The sequence below is a fragment of the Oncorhynchus nerka genome, linkage group LG24, assembly GCF_034236695.1.
Source record: "Oncorhynchus nerka isolate Pitt River linkage group LG24, Oner_Uvic_2.0, whole genome shotgun sequence".
In the NCBI taxonomy this organism is placed as follows: Eukaryota; Metazoa; Chordata; class Actinopteri; order Salmoniformes; family Salmonidae; genus Oncorhynchus; species Oncorhynchus nerka.
This window is the reverse complement of record NC_088419.1, coordinates 93,923,199-93,938,461: the sequence shown is the minus strand read 5'-3', so window position 1 is coordinate 93,938,461 and position 15,263 is coordinate 93,923,199. Positions and strand designations below refer to the sequence as shown.

Sequence of the window (15,263 nt, the reverse complement as noted above, 5' to 3'; positions counted from 1 at the left end):
GTAGACCTCCCATTAGAGGGATATCTAACCAGGTAGACCTCTCATCAGAGGGATATCTAACCAGGTACACCTCTCATCAGAGGGATATCTAACCAGGTACACCTCTCATCAGAGGGATATCTAACCAGGTACACCTCTCATCAGAGGGATATCTAACCAGGTAGACCTCCCATTAGAGGGATATCTAACCAGGTACACCTCTCATCAGAGGGATATCTAACCAGGTAGACCTCCCATTAGAGGGATATCTAACCAGGTAGACCTCTCATCAGAGAGATATCTAACCAGGTACACCTCTCATTAGAGGGATATCTAACCAGGTAGACCTCTCACCAGAGAGATATCTAACCAGGTAGACCTCTCATTAGAGGGATATCTAACCAGGTAGACCTCTCATCAGAGGGATATCTAACCAGGTAGACCTCTCATTAGAGGGATATCTAACCAGGTACACCTCTCATTAGAGGGATATCTAACCAGGTAGACCTCTCATCAGAGAGATATCTAACCAGGTAGACCTCCCATTAGAGGGATATCTAACCAGGTAGACCTCTCACCAGAGAGATATCTAACCAGGTAGACCTCCCATCAGAGGGATATCTAACCAGGTACACCTCCCATCAGAGAGATATCTAACCAGGTACACCTCCCATCAGAGAGATATCTAACCAGGTACACCTCCCATCAGAGGGATATCTAACCAGGTAGACCTCTCATCAGAGGGATATCTAACCAGGTAGACCTCCCATTAGAGGGGTAGCTAACCAGGTACACCTCTCATCAGAGGGATATCTAACCAGGTACACCTCTCATCAGAGAGATATCTAACCAGGTACACCTCCCATCAGAGAGATATCTAACCAGGTACACCTCCCATCAGAGGGATATCTAACCACCTATCCACACCATCTCATTATATAACAGAAGTTAACACAGGGGGCCAGTCACCCTTCCAAACCATCTCATTATATAACAGAAGTTAACACAGGGGGCCAGTCACCCATCCACACCATCTCATTATATAACAGAAGTTAACACAGGGGGCCAGTCACCCTTCCACACCATCTCATTATATAACAGAAGTTAACACAGGGGGCCAGTCACCCTTCCACACCATCTCATTATATAACAGAAGTTAACACAGGGGGCCAGTCACCCTTCCACACCATCTCATTATATAACAGAAGTTAACACAGGGGGCCAGTCATCCATCCACACCATCTCATTATATAACAGAAGTTAACACAGGGGGCCTGTCATCCATCCACACCATCTCATTATATAACAGAAGTTAACACAGGGGGCCAGTCATCCATCCACACCATCTCATTATATAACAGAAGTTAACACAGGGGGCCAGTCACCCTTCCAAACCATCTCATTATATAACAGAAGTTAACACAGGGGGCCAGTCATCCATCCACACCATCTCATTATATAACAGAAGTTAACACAGGGGGCCAGTCATCCATCCACACCATCTCATTATATAACAGAAGTTAACACAGGGGGCCAGTCACCCTTCCAAACCATCTCATTATATAACAGAAGTTAACACAGGGGGCCAGTCATCCATCCACACCATCTCATTATATAACAGAAGTTAACACAGGGGGCCAGTCACCCATCCACACCATCTCATTATATAACAGAAGTTAACACAGGGGGCCAGTCATCCATCCACACCATCTCATTATATAACAGAAGTTAACACAGGGGGCCAGTCACCCTTCCACACTGTACATGATGGTTATTTTCAAATGAATCCCCGTGTTTGTTTTTCGTTTATTTTCTGCTCTTTTGCACACCAGTACTTCTACTTACACATCCTCATCTGCACCTCTATCACTCCAGTGTTAATTGCTCAATTGTAATTATTTTGACTATTCATTGCCTTACCTCCTTACTTCATTTGCACAAATTATATACAGATGTTCTATTGTGTTATTGACTGTACGTTTGTTTATGTGTAACTCTGTGTTGTTGTTTGTGTCACACTGCTTTGCTTTATCTTGACCAAGTCGCAGTTGTAAATGAGAACTTGTTCTCAACTGGCCTACCTGGTTAAATAAAGGTTAGATAAAAAAATATATTAAAAAATCTAAAACGTCCCATTACCTTCTACCCCTCCAGGAGCAGCTATGGTCTGCCCTGAAGGCTGGTCAGATTGACATGGTTGTGTCAGATCACTCCCCCTGCACACCAGACCTGAAGAGATTGGACAGTGGGGATTTCACTCAGGCCTGGGGAGGGATCTCCTCCTTACAGTTCGGTAAGTGAGATCAATAAGAGATCCAGTAGAGATCCCGTGGAGATCCATTAGAGATCCATTAAAGATTCAGTAGAGATCCATTAGAGATCCATTAAAGATCCAGTAGAGATCCAGGCGATCCATTAGAGATCCATTAGAGATCCAGTAGAGATCAATTAGAGATCCATTAGAGATCAATTAGAGATCCAGTAGAGATCCATTAACGATACAGTGGATCCATTCGAGATGCATTAAGATCCATTAGAGATCCATTAAAGATCCAGTGGATTCATTAGAGATCCATTAAAGATCCAGTGGATCCATTAGAGATCCATTAAAGATCCAGGCGATCCATTAGAGATCCATTAAAGATCTAGTATAGATCAAGTAGAGATCCATTAGAGATCCAGTAGAGATCAATTAGAGATCCATTAGAGATCCATTAGAGATACAGTGGATCCATTAGAGATCCATTAAAGATCCAGTGGGTCCATTAAAGATCCAGTAGAGATCCATTAGAGATCAAGTAGAGATCCATTAGAGATCCAGTAGAGATCCATTGGAGATCCCTTAGAGATCCATTAGAGATCCATTAAAGATCCAGTGGATCCATTGGAGATCCATTAAGATCCATTAGAGATCCATTAGAGATTCATTAAAGATCCAGTAGAGATTCATTAGAGATCCAGTGGATCCATTAGAGATCCATTAACGATCGAGTGGATCCGTTAGATATCCATTAGAGATCCCTTAGAGATCCATTAAATCAAATCAAATCAAATTTATTTATATAGCCCTTCGTACATCAGCTGATATCTCAAAGTGCTGTACAGAAACCCAGCCTAAAACCCCAAACAGCAAGCAATGCAGGTGTAGAAGCACGGTGGCTAGGAAAAACTCCCTAGAAAGGCCAAAACCTAGGAAGAAACCTAGAGAGGAACCAGGCTATGTGGGGTGGCCAGTCCTCTTCTGGCTGTGCCGGGTGGAGATTATAACAGAACATGGCCAAGATGTTCAAATGTTCATAAATGACCAGCATGGTCGAATAATAATAAGGCAGAACAGTTGAAAATGGAGCAGCAGCACAGTCAGGTGGAAGTTGAAACTGGAACAGCAGCATGGCCAGGTGGACTGGGGACAGCAAGGAGTCATCATGTCAGGTGGTCCTGGGGCATGGTCCTAGGGCTCAGGTCCTCCGAGAGAGAGAAGGAAAGAGAGAAGGAGAGAATTAGAGAACACACACTTAGATTCACACAGGACACCGAATAGGACAGGAGAAGTACTCCAGATATAACAAACTGACCCCAGCCCCCCGACACATAAACTACTGCAGCATAAATACTGGAGGCTGAGACAGGAGGGGTCAGGAGACACTGTGGCCCCATCCGAGGACACCCCCGGACAGGGCCAAACAGGAAGGATATAACCCCACCCACTTTGCCAAAGCACAGCCCCCACACCACTAGAGGGTTATCTTCAACCACCAACCACATTAAAGATCCAGTGGATCCATTAGAGATCAATTAGAGATCCATTAGAGATCCAGTAGAGAGCCATTAGAGAGCCATTAAAGATCAGGTAGATAACCATTAAAGATCCAGTAGAGATCCATTAGAGATCCAGTAGATCCATTAGATATCCGTCAGAGATCCATTCGAGATCAGTCAGAGATCCAGTAGAGATCCATTAGAGATCCAGTAGAGATCCATTAGCTATTAGCCATACCTTGCCATCTATATATAGGATTTCTGTGTGAGTAGTTACACATGGGGGGGCAGGGTAGCCTAGTGGTTAGAGTGTTGGGCTAGTAACCGGAAGGTTGCAAGTTCAAATCCCTGAGCTGACAAGGTACAAATCTGTCATTCTGCCCCTGAACAGGCAGTTAACCCACTGTTCCTAGGCCGTCATTGAAAATAAGAATTTGTTCTTAACTGACTTGCCTAGTTAAGTAAAGGTCAAATAAATAAAACAAAACATAGAAGCCTAATGTCCAACCATAGAAATATAATAGATTCTAATAGATTCACACATAGATCCCTAATGTCAAACCATAGAAATATAATAGATTCTAATAGATTCACACATAGAAGCCTAATGTCCAACCATAGAAATATGATATAATCTAATGGATTCACACATAGAAGTCTAATATCCAACCATAGAAATATAATATATTCTAATAGATTATATTTCTATGTGTCTGTCAGAGGCACCAAACGAAAAGGTATCTATCGTGTTGTTCTGTAAAACGTGTTTATATATTTTCATATACCATAAATGAATCATTCATTAAACCATGCCTTGTCTGTTGGCAAAGCCTCTAAACTCTGCTCCTGATGTTACTACTAATCCAGTCTCCTGCTACACGACAAAGTCCACAAGGAGATAAGCATAAAATACAGCGCTAGTTTACAAGACATTTTAATTATTTACTGGCCAGTCACAGTGAACAGAGAAGAGGTCTGATCAAAGACTCCTGGCTTCGTGTGGTGGTTCATTTCTTTACTATCAAATGAGGAGAGGCATATCATATCAAACGAGTCAGAGTTATAGTTAAACTAAATCTTTATTCACTTATTAATAAGGGAGCAAGTCAATACAACACACATATATAAAGTGAATCGATTGAGTGCTCTACGATAACGATGGCTGTCGAATGAATCACCCTCAGATGATTCGTTGAGAGCCCTGAGACAAAGGTACAAAGGTCTTTTATAGCCAAGATACACCCTCTTCAATGTACATGACAAACAACAGATACCCTGGTGGTATTCTGGCCCTGGTGGTCATCTGGCCCTGATGGTCATCTGGCCCTGGTGGTCATCTGGCCCTGGTGGTCATCTGGCCCTGGTGGTCATCTGGCCCTGGTGGTCATCTGATCTGGTGGTCATCTGGCCCTGGTGGTCATCTGGCCCTGGTGGTCATCTGGCCCTGGTGGTCATCTGATCTGGTGGTCATCTGGCCCTGGTGGTCATCTGGCCCTGGTGGTATTCTGGCCCTGATGGTCATCTGGCCCTGGTGGTATTCTGGCCCTGGTGGTCATCTGGCCCTGGTGGTCATCTGGCCCTGGTGGTCATCTGGCCCTGGTGGTATTCTGGCCCTGGTGGTCATCTGGCCCTGGTGGTCATCTGGCCCTGGTGGTCATCTGGCCCTGATGGTCATCTGGCCCTGGTGGTCATCTGGCCCTGATGGTCATCTGGCCCTGGTGGTCATCTGGCCCTGGTGGTATTCTGGCCCTGGTGGTCATCTGGCCCTGGTGGTAATCTGGCCCTGATGGTCATCTGGCCCTGGTGGTATTCTGGCCCTGGTGGTATTCTGGCCCTGGTGGTCATCTGGCCCTGGTGGTCATCTGGCCCTGGTGGTATTCTGGCCCTGGTGGTCATCTGGCCCTGGTGGTCATCTGGCCCTGATGGTCATCTGGCCCTGGTGGTCATCTGGCCTTGATGGTCATCTGGCCCTGGTGGTATTCTGGCCCTGGTGGTCATCTGGCCCTGGTGGTCATCTGGCCCTGGTGGTCATCTGGCCCTGGTGGTATTCTGGCCCTGGTGGTCATCTGGCCCTGGTGGTCATCTGGCCCTGGTGGTCATCTGGCCCTGGTGGTCATCTGGCCCTGGTGGTCATCTGGCCTGGTGGTCATCTGGCCCTGGTGGTCATCCTGGTGGTCATCTGGCCCTGGTGGTCATCTGGCCCTGGTGGTCATCTGGCCCTGGTGGTCATCTGGCCCTGATGGTCATCTGGCCCTGGTGGTCATCTGGCCCTGGTGGTATTCTGGCCCTGGTGGTCATCTGGCCCTGGTGGTCATCTGGCCCTGGTGGTCATCTGGCCCTGGTGGTCATCTGATCTGGTGGTCATCTGGCCCTGGTGGTCATCTGATCTGGTGGTCATCTGGCCCTGGTGGTCATCTGGCCCTGGTGGTCATCTGGCCCTGGTGGTCATCTGGCCCTGGTGGTCATCTGGCCCTGGTGGTATTCTGGCCCTGATGGTCATCTGGCCCTGGTGGTATTCTGGCCCTGGTGGTCATCTGGCCCTGGTGGTCATCTGGCCCTGGTGGTCATCTGGCCCTGGTGGTCATCTGATCTGGTGGTCATCTGGCCCTGGTGGTCATCTGGCCCTGGTGGTCATCTGGCCCTGGTGGTCATCTGGCCCTGGTGGTCATGGTTCTGGCCCTGGTGGTCATCTGGCCCTGGTGGTCATCTGGTATCCTGGTGGTCATCTGGCCCTGGTGGTCTGGCCCTGGTGGTTCTGGCCCTGGTGGTCATCTGGCCCTGGTGGTCATCTGGTCATCTGGCCCTGGTGGTCATCTGGCCCTGGTGGTCATCTGGCCCTGGTGGTCATCTGGCCCTGGTGGTCATCTGGCCCTGGTGGTCATCTGGCCCTGGTGGTCATCTGGCCCTGGTGGTCATCTGGCCCTGGTGGTCATCTGGCCCTGGTGGTCATTCTGGCCCTGGTGGTCATCTGGCCTGGTGGTGGCCCTGGTGGTCATCTGGCCCTGGTGGTCATCTGGCCCTGGTGGTCATCTGGCCCTGGTGGTCATCTGGCCCTGGTGGTCATCTGGCCTGGTGGTCATCTGGCCCTGGTGGTCATCTGGCCCTGGTGGTCATCTGGCCCTGGTGGGTCTGGTCATCTGGCCCTGGTGGTCATCTGGCCCTGGTGGTCATCTGGCCCTGGTGGTCATCTGGCCCTGGTGGTCATCTGGCCCTGGTGGTCATCTGGCCCTGGTGGTCATCTCTGGTCATCTGGTGGTCATCTGGCCCTGGTGGTCATCTGGCCCTGGTGGTCATCTGGCCCTGGTGGTCATCTGGCCCTGGTGGTCATCTGGCCCTGGTGGTCATCTGGCCCTGGTGGTCATCTGGCCCTGGTGGTCATCTGGCCCTGGTGGTCATCTGGCCCTGGTGGTCATCTGGCCCTGGTGGTCATTCTGGCCCTGGTGGTCATCTGGCCCTGGTGGTCATCTGGCCCTGGTGGTCATCTGGCCCTGGTGGTCATCTGGCCCTGGTGGTCATCTGGCCCTGGTGGTCATCTGGTCATCCCTGGTGGTCATCTGGCCCTGGTGGTCATCTGGCCCTGGTCATCTGGCCCTGGTGGTCATCTGGCCCTGGTGGTCATCTGGCCCTGGTGGTCATCTGGCCCTGGTGGTCATCTGGCCCTGGTGGTCATCTGGCCCTGGTGGTCATTCTGGCCCTGGTGGTCATCTGGCCCTGGTGGTCATCTGGCCCTGGTGGTCATCTGGCCCTGGTGGTCATCTGGTATTCTGGCCCTGGTGGTCATCTGGCCCTGGTGGTCATCTGGCCCTGGTGGTCATCTGGCCCTGGTGGTCTGGTGGTCATCTGGCCCTGGTGGTCATCTGGCCCTGGTGGTCATCTGGCCCTGGTGGTCATCTGGCCCTGGTGGTCATCTGGCCCTGGTGGTCATCTGGCCCTGGTGGTCATCTGGCCCTGGTGGTATTCTGGCCCTGGTGGTCATCTGGCCCTGGTGGTCATCTGGCCCTGATGGTCATCTGGCCCTGGTGGTCATCTGGCCCTGATGGTCATCTGGCCCTGGTGGTCATCTGGCCCTGGTGGTCTTCTGGCCCTGGTGGTCATCTGGCCCTGGTGGTCATCTGGCCCTGGTGGTCATCTGGCCCTGGTGGTCATCTCATCTGGCCCTGGTGGTCATCTGGCCCTGGTGGTCATCTGGCCCTGGTGGTCATCTGGCCCTGGTGGTCATCTGGCCCTGGTGGTCATCTGGCCCTGGTGGTCATCTGGCCCTGGTGGTCATTCTGGCCCTGATGGTCATCTGGCCCTGGTGGTCATCTGGCCCTGGTGGTCATCTGGCCCTGGTGGTCATCTGGCCCTGGTGGTCATCTGGCCTGGTGGTCATCTGGCCCTGGTGGTCATCTGGCCCTGGTGGTCATCTGGCCCTGGTGGTCATCTGATCTGGTGGTCATCTGGCCCTGGTGGTCATCTGGCCCTGGTGGTCATCTGGCCCTGGTGGTATTCTGGCCCTGGTGGTCATCTGGCCCTGGTGGTCATCTGGCCCTGGTGGTCATCTGATCTGGTGGTCATCTGGCCCTGGTGGTCATCTGGCCTGCCCTGGTGGTCATCTGGCCCTGGTGGTCATCTGGCCCTGGTGGTCATCTGGTGGATCTGGTGGTCATCTGGCCCTGGTGGTCATCTGGCCCTGGTGGTCATCTGGCCCTGGTGGTCATTCTGGTCATCCCTGGTGGTCATCTGGCCCTGGTGGTCATTCTGGCCCTGGTGGTCATCTGGCCCTGGTGGTCATCTGGCCCTGGTGGTCATCTGGCCCTGGTGGTCATCTGGATCTGGTGGTCATCTGGCCCTGGTGGTCATCTGGCCCTGGTGGTCATCTGCCCTGGTGGGTCATCTGGCCCTGGTGGTCATCTGGCCCTGGTGGTCATCTGGCCCTGGTGGTATTCTGGCCCTGGTGGTCATCTGGGTGGTCATCTGGCCCTGGTGGTCATCTGGCCCTGGTGGTCATCTGGCCCTGGTCATCTGGCCCTGGTGGTCATCTGGCCCTGGTGGTCATCTGGCCCTGGTGGTCATCTGGCCCTGGTGGTCATCTGGCCCTGGTGGTCATCTGGCCCTGGTGGTCTGGCCCTGGTGGTTCTGGCCCTGGTGGTCATCTGGCCCTGGTGGTCATCTGGCCCTGGTGGTCATCTGGCCCTGGTGGTCATCTGATCTGGTGGTCATCTGGCCCTGGTGGTCATCTGGCCCTGGTGGTCATCTGGCCCTGGTGGTCATCTGGCCCTGGTGGTCATCTGGCCCTGGTGGTCATCTGGCCCTGGTGGTCATTCTGGCCCATGGTCTGGCCCTGGTGGTCATCTGGCCCTGGTGGTGGCCCTGGTGGTCATCTGGCCCTGGTGGTCATCTGGCCCTGGTGGTCATCTGGCCCTGGTGGTCATCTGGCCCTGGTGGTCATCTGATCTGGTGGTCATCTGGCCCTGGTGGTCATCTGGCCCTGGTGGTCATCTGGCCCTGGTGGTCATCTGATCTGGTGGTCATCTGGCCCTGGTGGTCATCTGGCCCTGGTGGTCATCTGGCCCTGGTGGTATTCTGGCCCTGATGGTCATCTGGCCCTGGTGGTATTCTGGCCCTGGTGGTCATCTGGCCCTGGTGGTCATCTGGCCCTGGTGGTCATCTGGCCCTGGTGGTCATCTGGCCCTGATGGTCATCTGGCCCTGGTGGTCATCTGGCCCTGGTGGTATTCTGGCCCTGGTGGTCATCTGGCCCTGGTGGTAATCTGGCCCTGGTGGTCATCTGGCCTGGTGGTCATCTGGCTGGTGGTATTCTGGTGGTCATCTGGCCCCCTGGTGGCCCTGGTGGTATTCTGGCCCTGGTGGTCATCTGGCCCTGGTGGTCATCTGGCCCTGATGGTCATCTGGCCCTGGTGGTCATCTGGCCCTGGTGGTCATCTGGCCCTGGTGGTCATCTGGCCCTGGTGGTCATCTGGCCCTGGTGGTCATCTGGCCCTGGTGGTATTCTGGCCCTGGTGGTCATCTGGCCCTGGTGGTCATCTGGCCCTGGTGGTCATCTGGCCCTGGTGGTATTCTGGCCCTGGTGGTCATCTGGCCCTGGTGGTCATCTGGCCCTGGTGGTCATCTGGCCCTGGTGGTCATCTGGCCCTGGTGGTCATCTGGCCCTGGTGGTCATCTGATCTGGTGGTCATCTGGCCCTGGTGGTCATCTGATCTGGTGGTCATCTGGCCCTGGTGGTCATCTGGCCCTGGTGGTCATCTGGCCCTGGTGGTCATCTGATCTGGTGGTCATCTGGCCCTGGTGGTCATCTGGCCCTGGTGGTCATCTGATCTGGTGGTCATCTGGCCCTGGTGGTCATCTGGCCCTGGTGGTCATCTGGCCCTGGTGGTCATCTGGCCCTGGTGGTCATCTGGCCCTGGTGGTCATCTGGCCCTGGTGGTCATCTGGCCCTGGTGGTCATCTGGCCCTGGTGGTCATCTGGCCCTGGTGGTCATCTGGCCCTGTGGTGGCCCTGGTGGTCATCTGGCCCTGGTGGTCATCTGGCCCTGGTGGTCATCTGGCCCTGGTGGCCCTGGTGGTCATCTGGCCCTGGTGGTCATCTGGCCCTGGTATTCTGGTGGTGGTCATCTGGCCCTGGTGGTCATCTGGCCCTGGTGGTCATCTGGCCCTGGTGGTCATCTGGCCCTGGTGGTCATCTGGCCCTGGTGGTCATCTGGCCCTGGTGGTCATCTGGCCCTGGTGGTATTCTGGCCCTGGTGGTCATCTGGCCCTGGTGGTCATCTGGCCCTGGTGGTCATCTGGCCCTGGTGGTCATCTGGCCTGATGGTCATCTGGCCCTGGTGGTCATCTGGCCCTGGGTCATCTGGCCCTGGTGGTCATCTGGCCCTGGTGGTCATCTGGCCCTGGTGGTCATCTGGCCCTGGTGGTCATCTGGCCCTGGTGGTCATCTGGCCCTGGTGGTCATCTGGCCCTGGTGGTCATCTGGCCCTGGTGGTCATCTGGCCCTGGTGGTCATCTGGCCCTGGTGGTCATCTGGCCCTGGTGGTCCCTGGTGGTCATCTGGCCCTGGTGGTCATCTGGCCCTGGTGGTCATCTGGCCCTGGTGGTCATCTGGCCCTGGCCCTGGTGGTCATCTGGCCCTGGTGGTCATCTGGCCCTGGTGGTCATCTGGCCCTGGTGGTCATCTGGCATCCTGGTGGTCATCTGGCCCTGGTGGTCATCTGGCCCTGGTGGTCATCTGGCCCTGGTGGTCATCTGGCCCTGGTGGTCATCTGGCCCTGGTGGTCATCTGTCATCTGGCCCTGGTGGTCATCTGGCCCTGGTGGTCATCTGGCCCTGGTGGTCATCTGGCCCTGGTGGTCATCTGGCCCTGGTGGTCATCTGGCCCTGGTGGTCATCTGGCCCTGGTGGTCATCTGCCCTGGTGGTCATCTGGCCCTGGTGGTCATCTGGCCCTGGTGGTATTCTGGCCCTGGTGGTCATCTGGCCCTGGTGGTCATCTGGCCCTGGTGGTCATCTGGCCCTGGTGGTCATCTGATCTGGTGGTCATCTGGCCCTGGTGGTCATCTGGCCCTGGTGGTCATCTGGCCCTGGTGGTCATCTGGCCCTGGTGGTCATCTGGCCCTGGTGGTCATGGCCCTGGTGGTCATCTGGCCCTGGTGGTATTCTGGCCCTGGTGGTCATCTGGCCCTGGTGGTATTCTGGCCCTGGTGGTCATCTGGCCTGGTGGTCATCTGGCCCTGGTGGTCATCTGGCCCTGGTGGTCATCTTCTGGTGGCCCTGGTGGTCATCTGGCCCTGGTGGTCATCTGGCCCTGGTGGTCATCTGGCCTGGTGGTCATCTGGCCCTGGTGGTCATCTCATCTGGCCCTGGTGGTCATCTGGCCCATCTGGCCCTGGTGGTCATCTGGCCCTGGTGGTATCTGGCCCTGGTGGTCATCTGGCCCTGGTGGTCATCTGGCCCTGGTGGTCATCTGGCCCTGGTGGTCATCTGGCCCTGGTGGTCATCTGGCCCTGGTGGTCATCTGGCCCTGGTGGTCATCTGGCCCTGGTGGTCATCTGGCCCTGGTGGTCATCTGGCCCTGGTGGTCATCTGGCCCTGGTGGTCATCTGGCCCTGGTGGTCATCTGGCCCTGGTGGTCATCTGGCCCTGGTGGTCATCTGGCCCTGGTGGTCATCTGGCCCTGGTGGTCATCTGGCCCTGGTGGTCATCTGGCCCTGGTGGTCATTCCCTGGTGGTCATCTGGCCCTGGTGGTCATCTGGCCCTGGTGGTCATTCTGGCCCTGGTGGTCATCTGGCCCTGGTCATCTGGCCCTGGTCATCTGGCCCTGGTGGTCATTCTGGCCCTGGTGGTCATCTGGCCCTGGTGGTCATCTCTGGCCATCTGGTGGTGGTCATCTGGCCCTGGTGGTCATCTGGCCCTGGTGGTCATCTGGCCCTGGTGGTCATCTGGCCCTGGTGGTCATCTGGCCCTGGTGGTCATCTGGCCCTGGTGGTCATCTGGCCCTGGTGGTCATTCTGGCCCTGGTGGTCATCTGGCCCTGGTGGTCATCTGGCCCTGGTGGTCATCTGGCCCTGGTGGGTCATCTGGCCCTGGTGGTCATTCTGGCCCTGGTGGTCATCTGGCCCTGGTGGTCATCTGGCCCTGGTGGTCATCTGATCTGGTGGCCCTGGTGGTCATCTGGCCCTGGTGGTCATCTGGCCCTGGTGGTATTCTGGCCCTTCCCCCTGGTGGTCATCTGGCCCTGGTGGTCATCTGGCCCTGGTGGTCATCTGGCCCTGGTGGTCATCTGGCCCTGGTGGTCATCTGGCTGGCCCTGGTGGTCATCTGGCCCTGGTGGTCATCTGGCCCTGGTGGTCATCTGGCCCTGGTGGTCATCTGGCCCTGGTGATCTGGTGGTCATCTGGCCCTGGTGGTCATCTGGCCCTGGTGGTCATCTGGCCCTGGTGGTCATCTGGCCCTGGTGGTCATCTGGCCCTGGTGGTCATCTGGCCCTGGTGGTATTCTGGCCCTGGTGGTCATCTGGCCCTGGTGGTCATCTGGCCCTGGTGGTTCTGGCCCTGGTGGTCATCTGGCCCTGGTGGTCATCTGGCCCTGGTGGTCATCTGGCCCTGGTGGTCATCTGGCCCTGGTGGTCATCTGGCCCTGGTGGTATTCTGGCCCTGGTGGTCATCTGGCCCTGGTGGTCATCTGGCCCTGGTGGTCATCTGGCCCTGGTGGTCATTCTGGCCCTGGTGGTCATCTGGCCCTGGTGGTCATCTGGCCCTGGTGGTCATCTGGCCCTGGTGGTCATCTGGCCCTGGTGGTCATCTCTGGCCCTGGTGGTCATCTGGCCCTGGTGGTCATCTGGCCCTGGTGGTCATCTGGCCCTGGTGGTCATCTGGCCCTGGTGGTCATTCTGGCCCTGGTGGTCATCTGGCCCTGGTGGTCATCTGGCCCTGATGGTCCCTGGTGGTCATCTGGCCCTGGTGGTCATCTGGCCCTGGTGGTATTCTGGCCCTGGTGGTCATCTGGCCCTGGTGGTCATCTGGCCCTGGTGGTCATTCTGGCCCTGGTGGTCATCTGGCCCTGGTGGTCATCTGGCCCTGGTGGTCATCTGGCCCTGGTGGTCATCTGGCCCTGGTGGTCATCTGGCCCTGGTGGTCATCTGGCCCTGGTGGTCATCTGGCCCTGGTGGTCATCTGATCTGGTGGTCATCTGGTGGTCATCTGGCCCTGGTGGTCATCTGGCCCTGGTGGTCATCTGGCCCTGGTGGTCATCTGGCCCTGGTGGTCATCTGGCCCTGGTGGTCATCTGATCTGGTGGTCATCTGGCCCTGGTGGTCATCTGGTCATCTGGCCCTGGTGGTCATCTGGCCCTGGTGGTCATCTGGCCCTGGTGGTCATCTGGTCATCTGGTGGTCATCTGGCCCTGGTGGTCATCTGGCCCTGGTGGTCATTCTGGCCCTGGTCATCTGGTGGTCATCTGGCCTGGTGGTCATCTGGCCCTGGTGGTCATCTGGCCCTGGTGGTCATCTGGCCCTGGTGGTCATCTGGCCCTGGTGGTCATCTGGCCCTGGTGGTCATCTGGCCCTGGTGGTCATCTGGCCCTGGTGGTCATTCTGGCCTGGCCCTGGTGGTCATCTGGCCTGGATGGTCATCTGGCCCTGGTGGTCATCTGGCCCTGGTGGTCATCTGGCCCTGGTGGTCATTCTGGCCCTGGGCCCTGATGGTCATCTGGCCCTGGTGGTCATATTCATCTGGCCCTGGTGGTCATCTGGCCCTGGTGGTCATCTGGCCCTGGTGGTCATCTGGCCCTGGTGGTCATCTGGATCTGGTGGTCATCTGGCCCTGGTGGTCATCTGGCCCTGGTGGTCATCTGGATCTGGTGGTCATCTGGCCCTGGTGGTCATCTGGCCCTGGTGGTCATTCTGGCCCTGGTGGTCATCTGGCCCTGGTGGTCATCTGGCCCTGGTGGTCATCTGGCCCTGGTGGTCATCTGGCCCTGGTGGTCATCTGGCTGGCCCTGGTGGTCATCTGATCTGGTGGTCATCTGGCCCTGGTGGTCATCTGGCCCTGGTGGTCTGGCCCTGGTGGTCATCTGGTCATCTGGTGGTCATCTGGCCCTGGTGGTCATCTGGCCCTGGTGGTCATCTGGCCCTGGTGGTATTCTGGCCCTGATGGTCATCTGGCCCTGGTGGTCATCTGGCCCTGGTGGTCATCTGGCCCTGGTGGTCATCTGGCCCTGGTGGTCATCTGATCTGGTGGTCATCTGGCCCTGGTGGTCATCTGGCCCTGGTGGTCATCTGATCTGGTGGTCATCTGGCCCTGGTGGTCATCTGGCCCTGGTGGTCATCTGGCCCTGGTGGTCATCTGGCCCTGATGGTCATCTGGCCCTGGTGGTATTCTGGCCCTGGTGGTCATCTGGCCCTGGTGGTCATCTGGCCCTGGTGGTCATCTGGCCCTGGTGGTCATCTGGCCCTGGTGGTCATCTGGCCCTGGTGGTCATCTGGCCCTGGTGGTATTCTGGCCCTGGTGGTCATCTGGCCCTGGTGGTCATCTGGCCCTGGTGGTCATCTGATCTGGTGGTCATCTGGCCCTGGTGGTCATCTGGCCCTGGTGGTCATCTCATCTGGTCATCCCTGGTGGTCATCTGGCCCTGGTGGTATTCTGGTCCCTGGTGGTCATCTGGCCCTGGTGGTCATCTGGCCCTGATGGTCATCTGGCCCTGGTGGTCATCTGGCCTGGTGGTCATCTGGCCCTGGTGGTATCTGGCCCTGGTGGTCATCTGGCCCTGGTGGTCATCTGGCCCTGGTGGTCATCTGGCCCTGGTGGTCATCTGGCCCTGGTGGTCATCTGGCCCTGGTGGTCATCTGGCCCTGGTGGTCATCTGGCCCTGGTGGTATTCTGGCCCTGGTGGTCATCTGGCCCTGGTGGTCATCTGGCCCTGGTGGTCATCTGGCCCTGGTGGTCATCTGGCCCTGGTGGTCATCTGGCCCTGGTGGTCATCTGGCCCTGGTGGTCATCTGATCTGGTGGTCATCTGGCCCTGGTGGTCATCT

The 15,263-nt window shown here is 56.3% G+C and overlaps 1 protein-coding gene across 1 annotated transcript in view; it reads left to right on the top strand.

Moving 5' to 3' along the window:
- zgc:103559 (Allantoinase, mitochondrial) overlaps positions 1 to 15,263 on the top strand; it is a 55,672-nt gene that overhangs the window by 16,385 nt on the left and 24,024 nt on the right. The window contains exon 8 of the mRNA XM_065009342.1: positions 2,134 to 2,272. Within this exon, the coding sequence (XP_064865414.1) occupies positions 2,134 to 2,272 (139 nt within the window). The remainder of the gene's footprint in view (positions 1 to 2,133; positions 2,273 to 15,263) is intronic.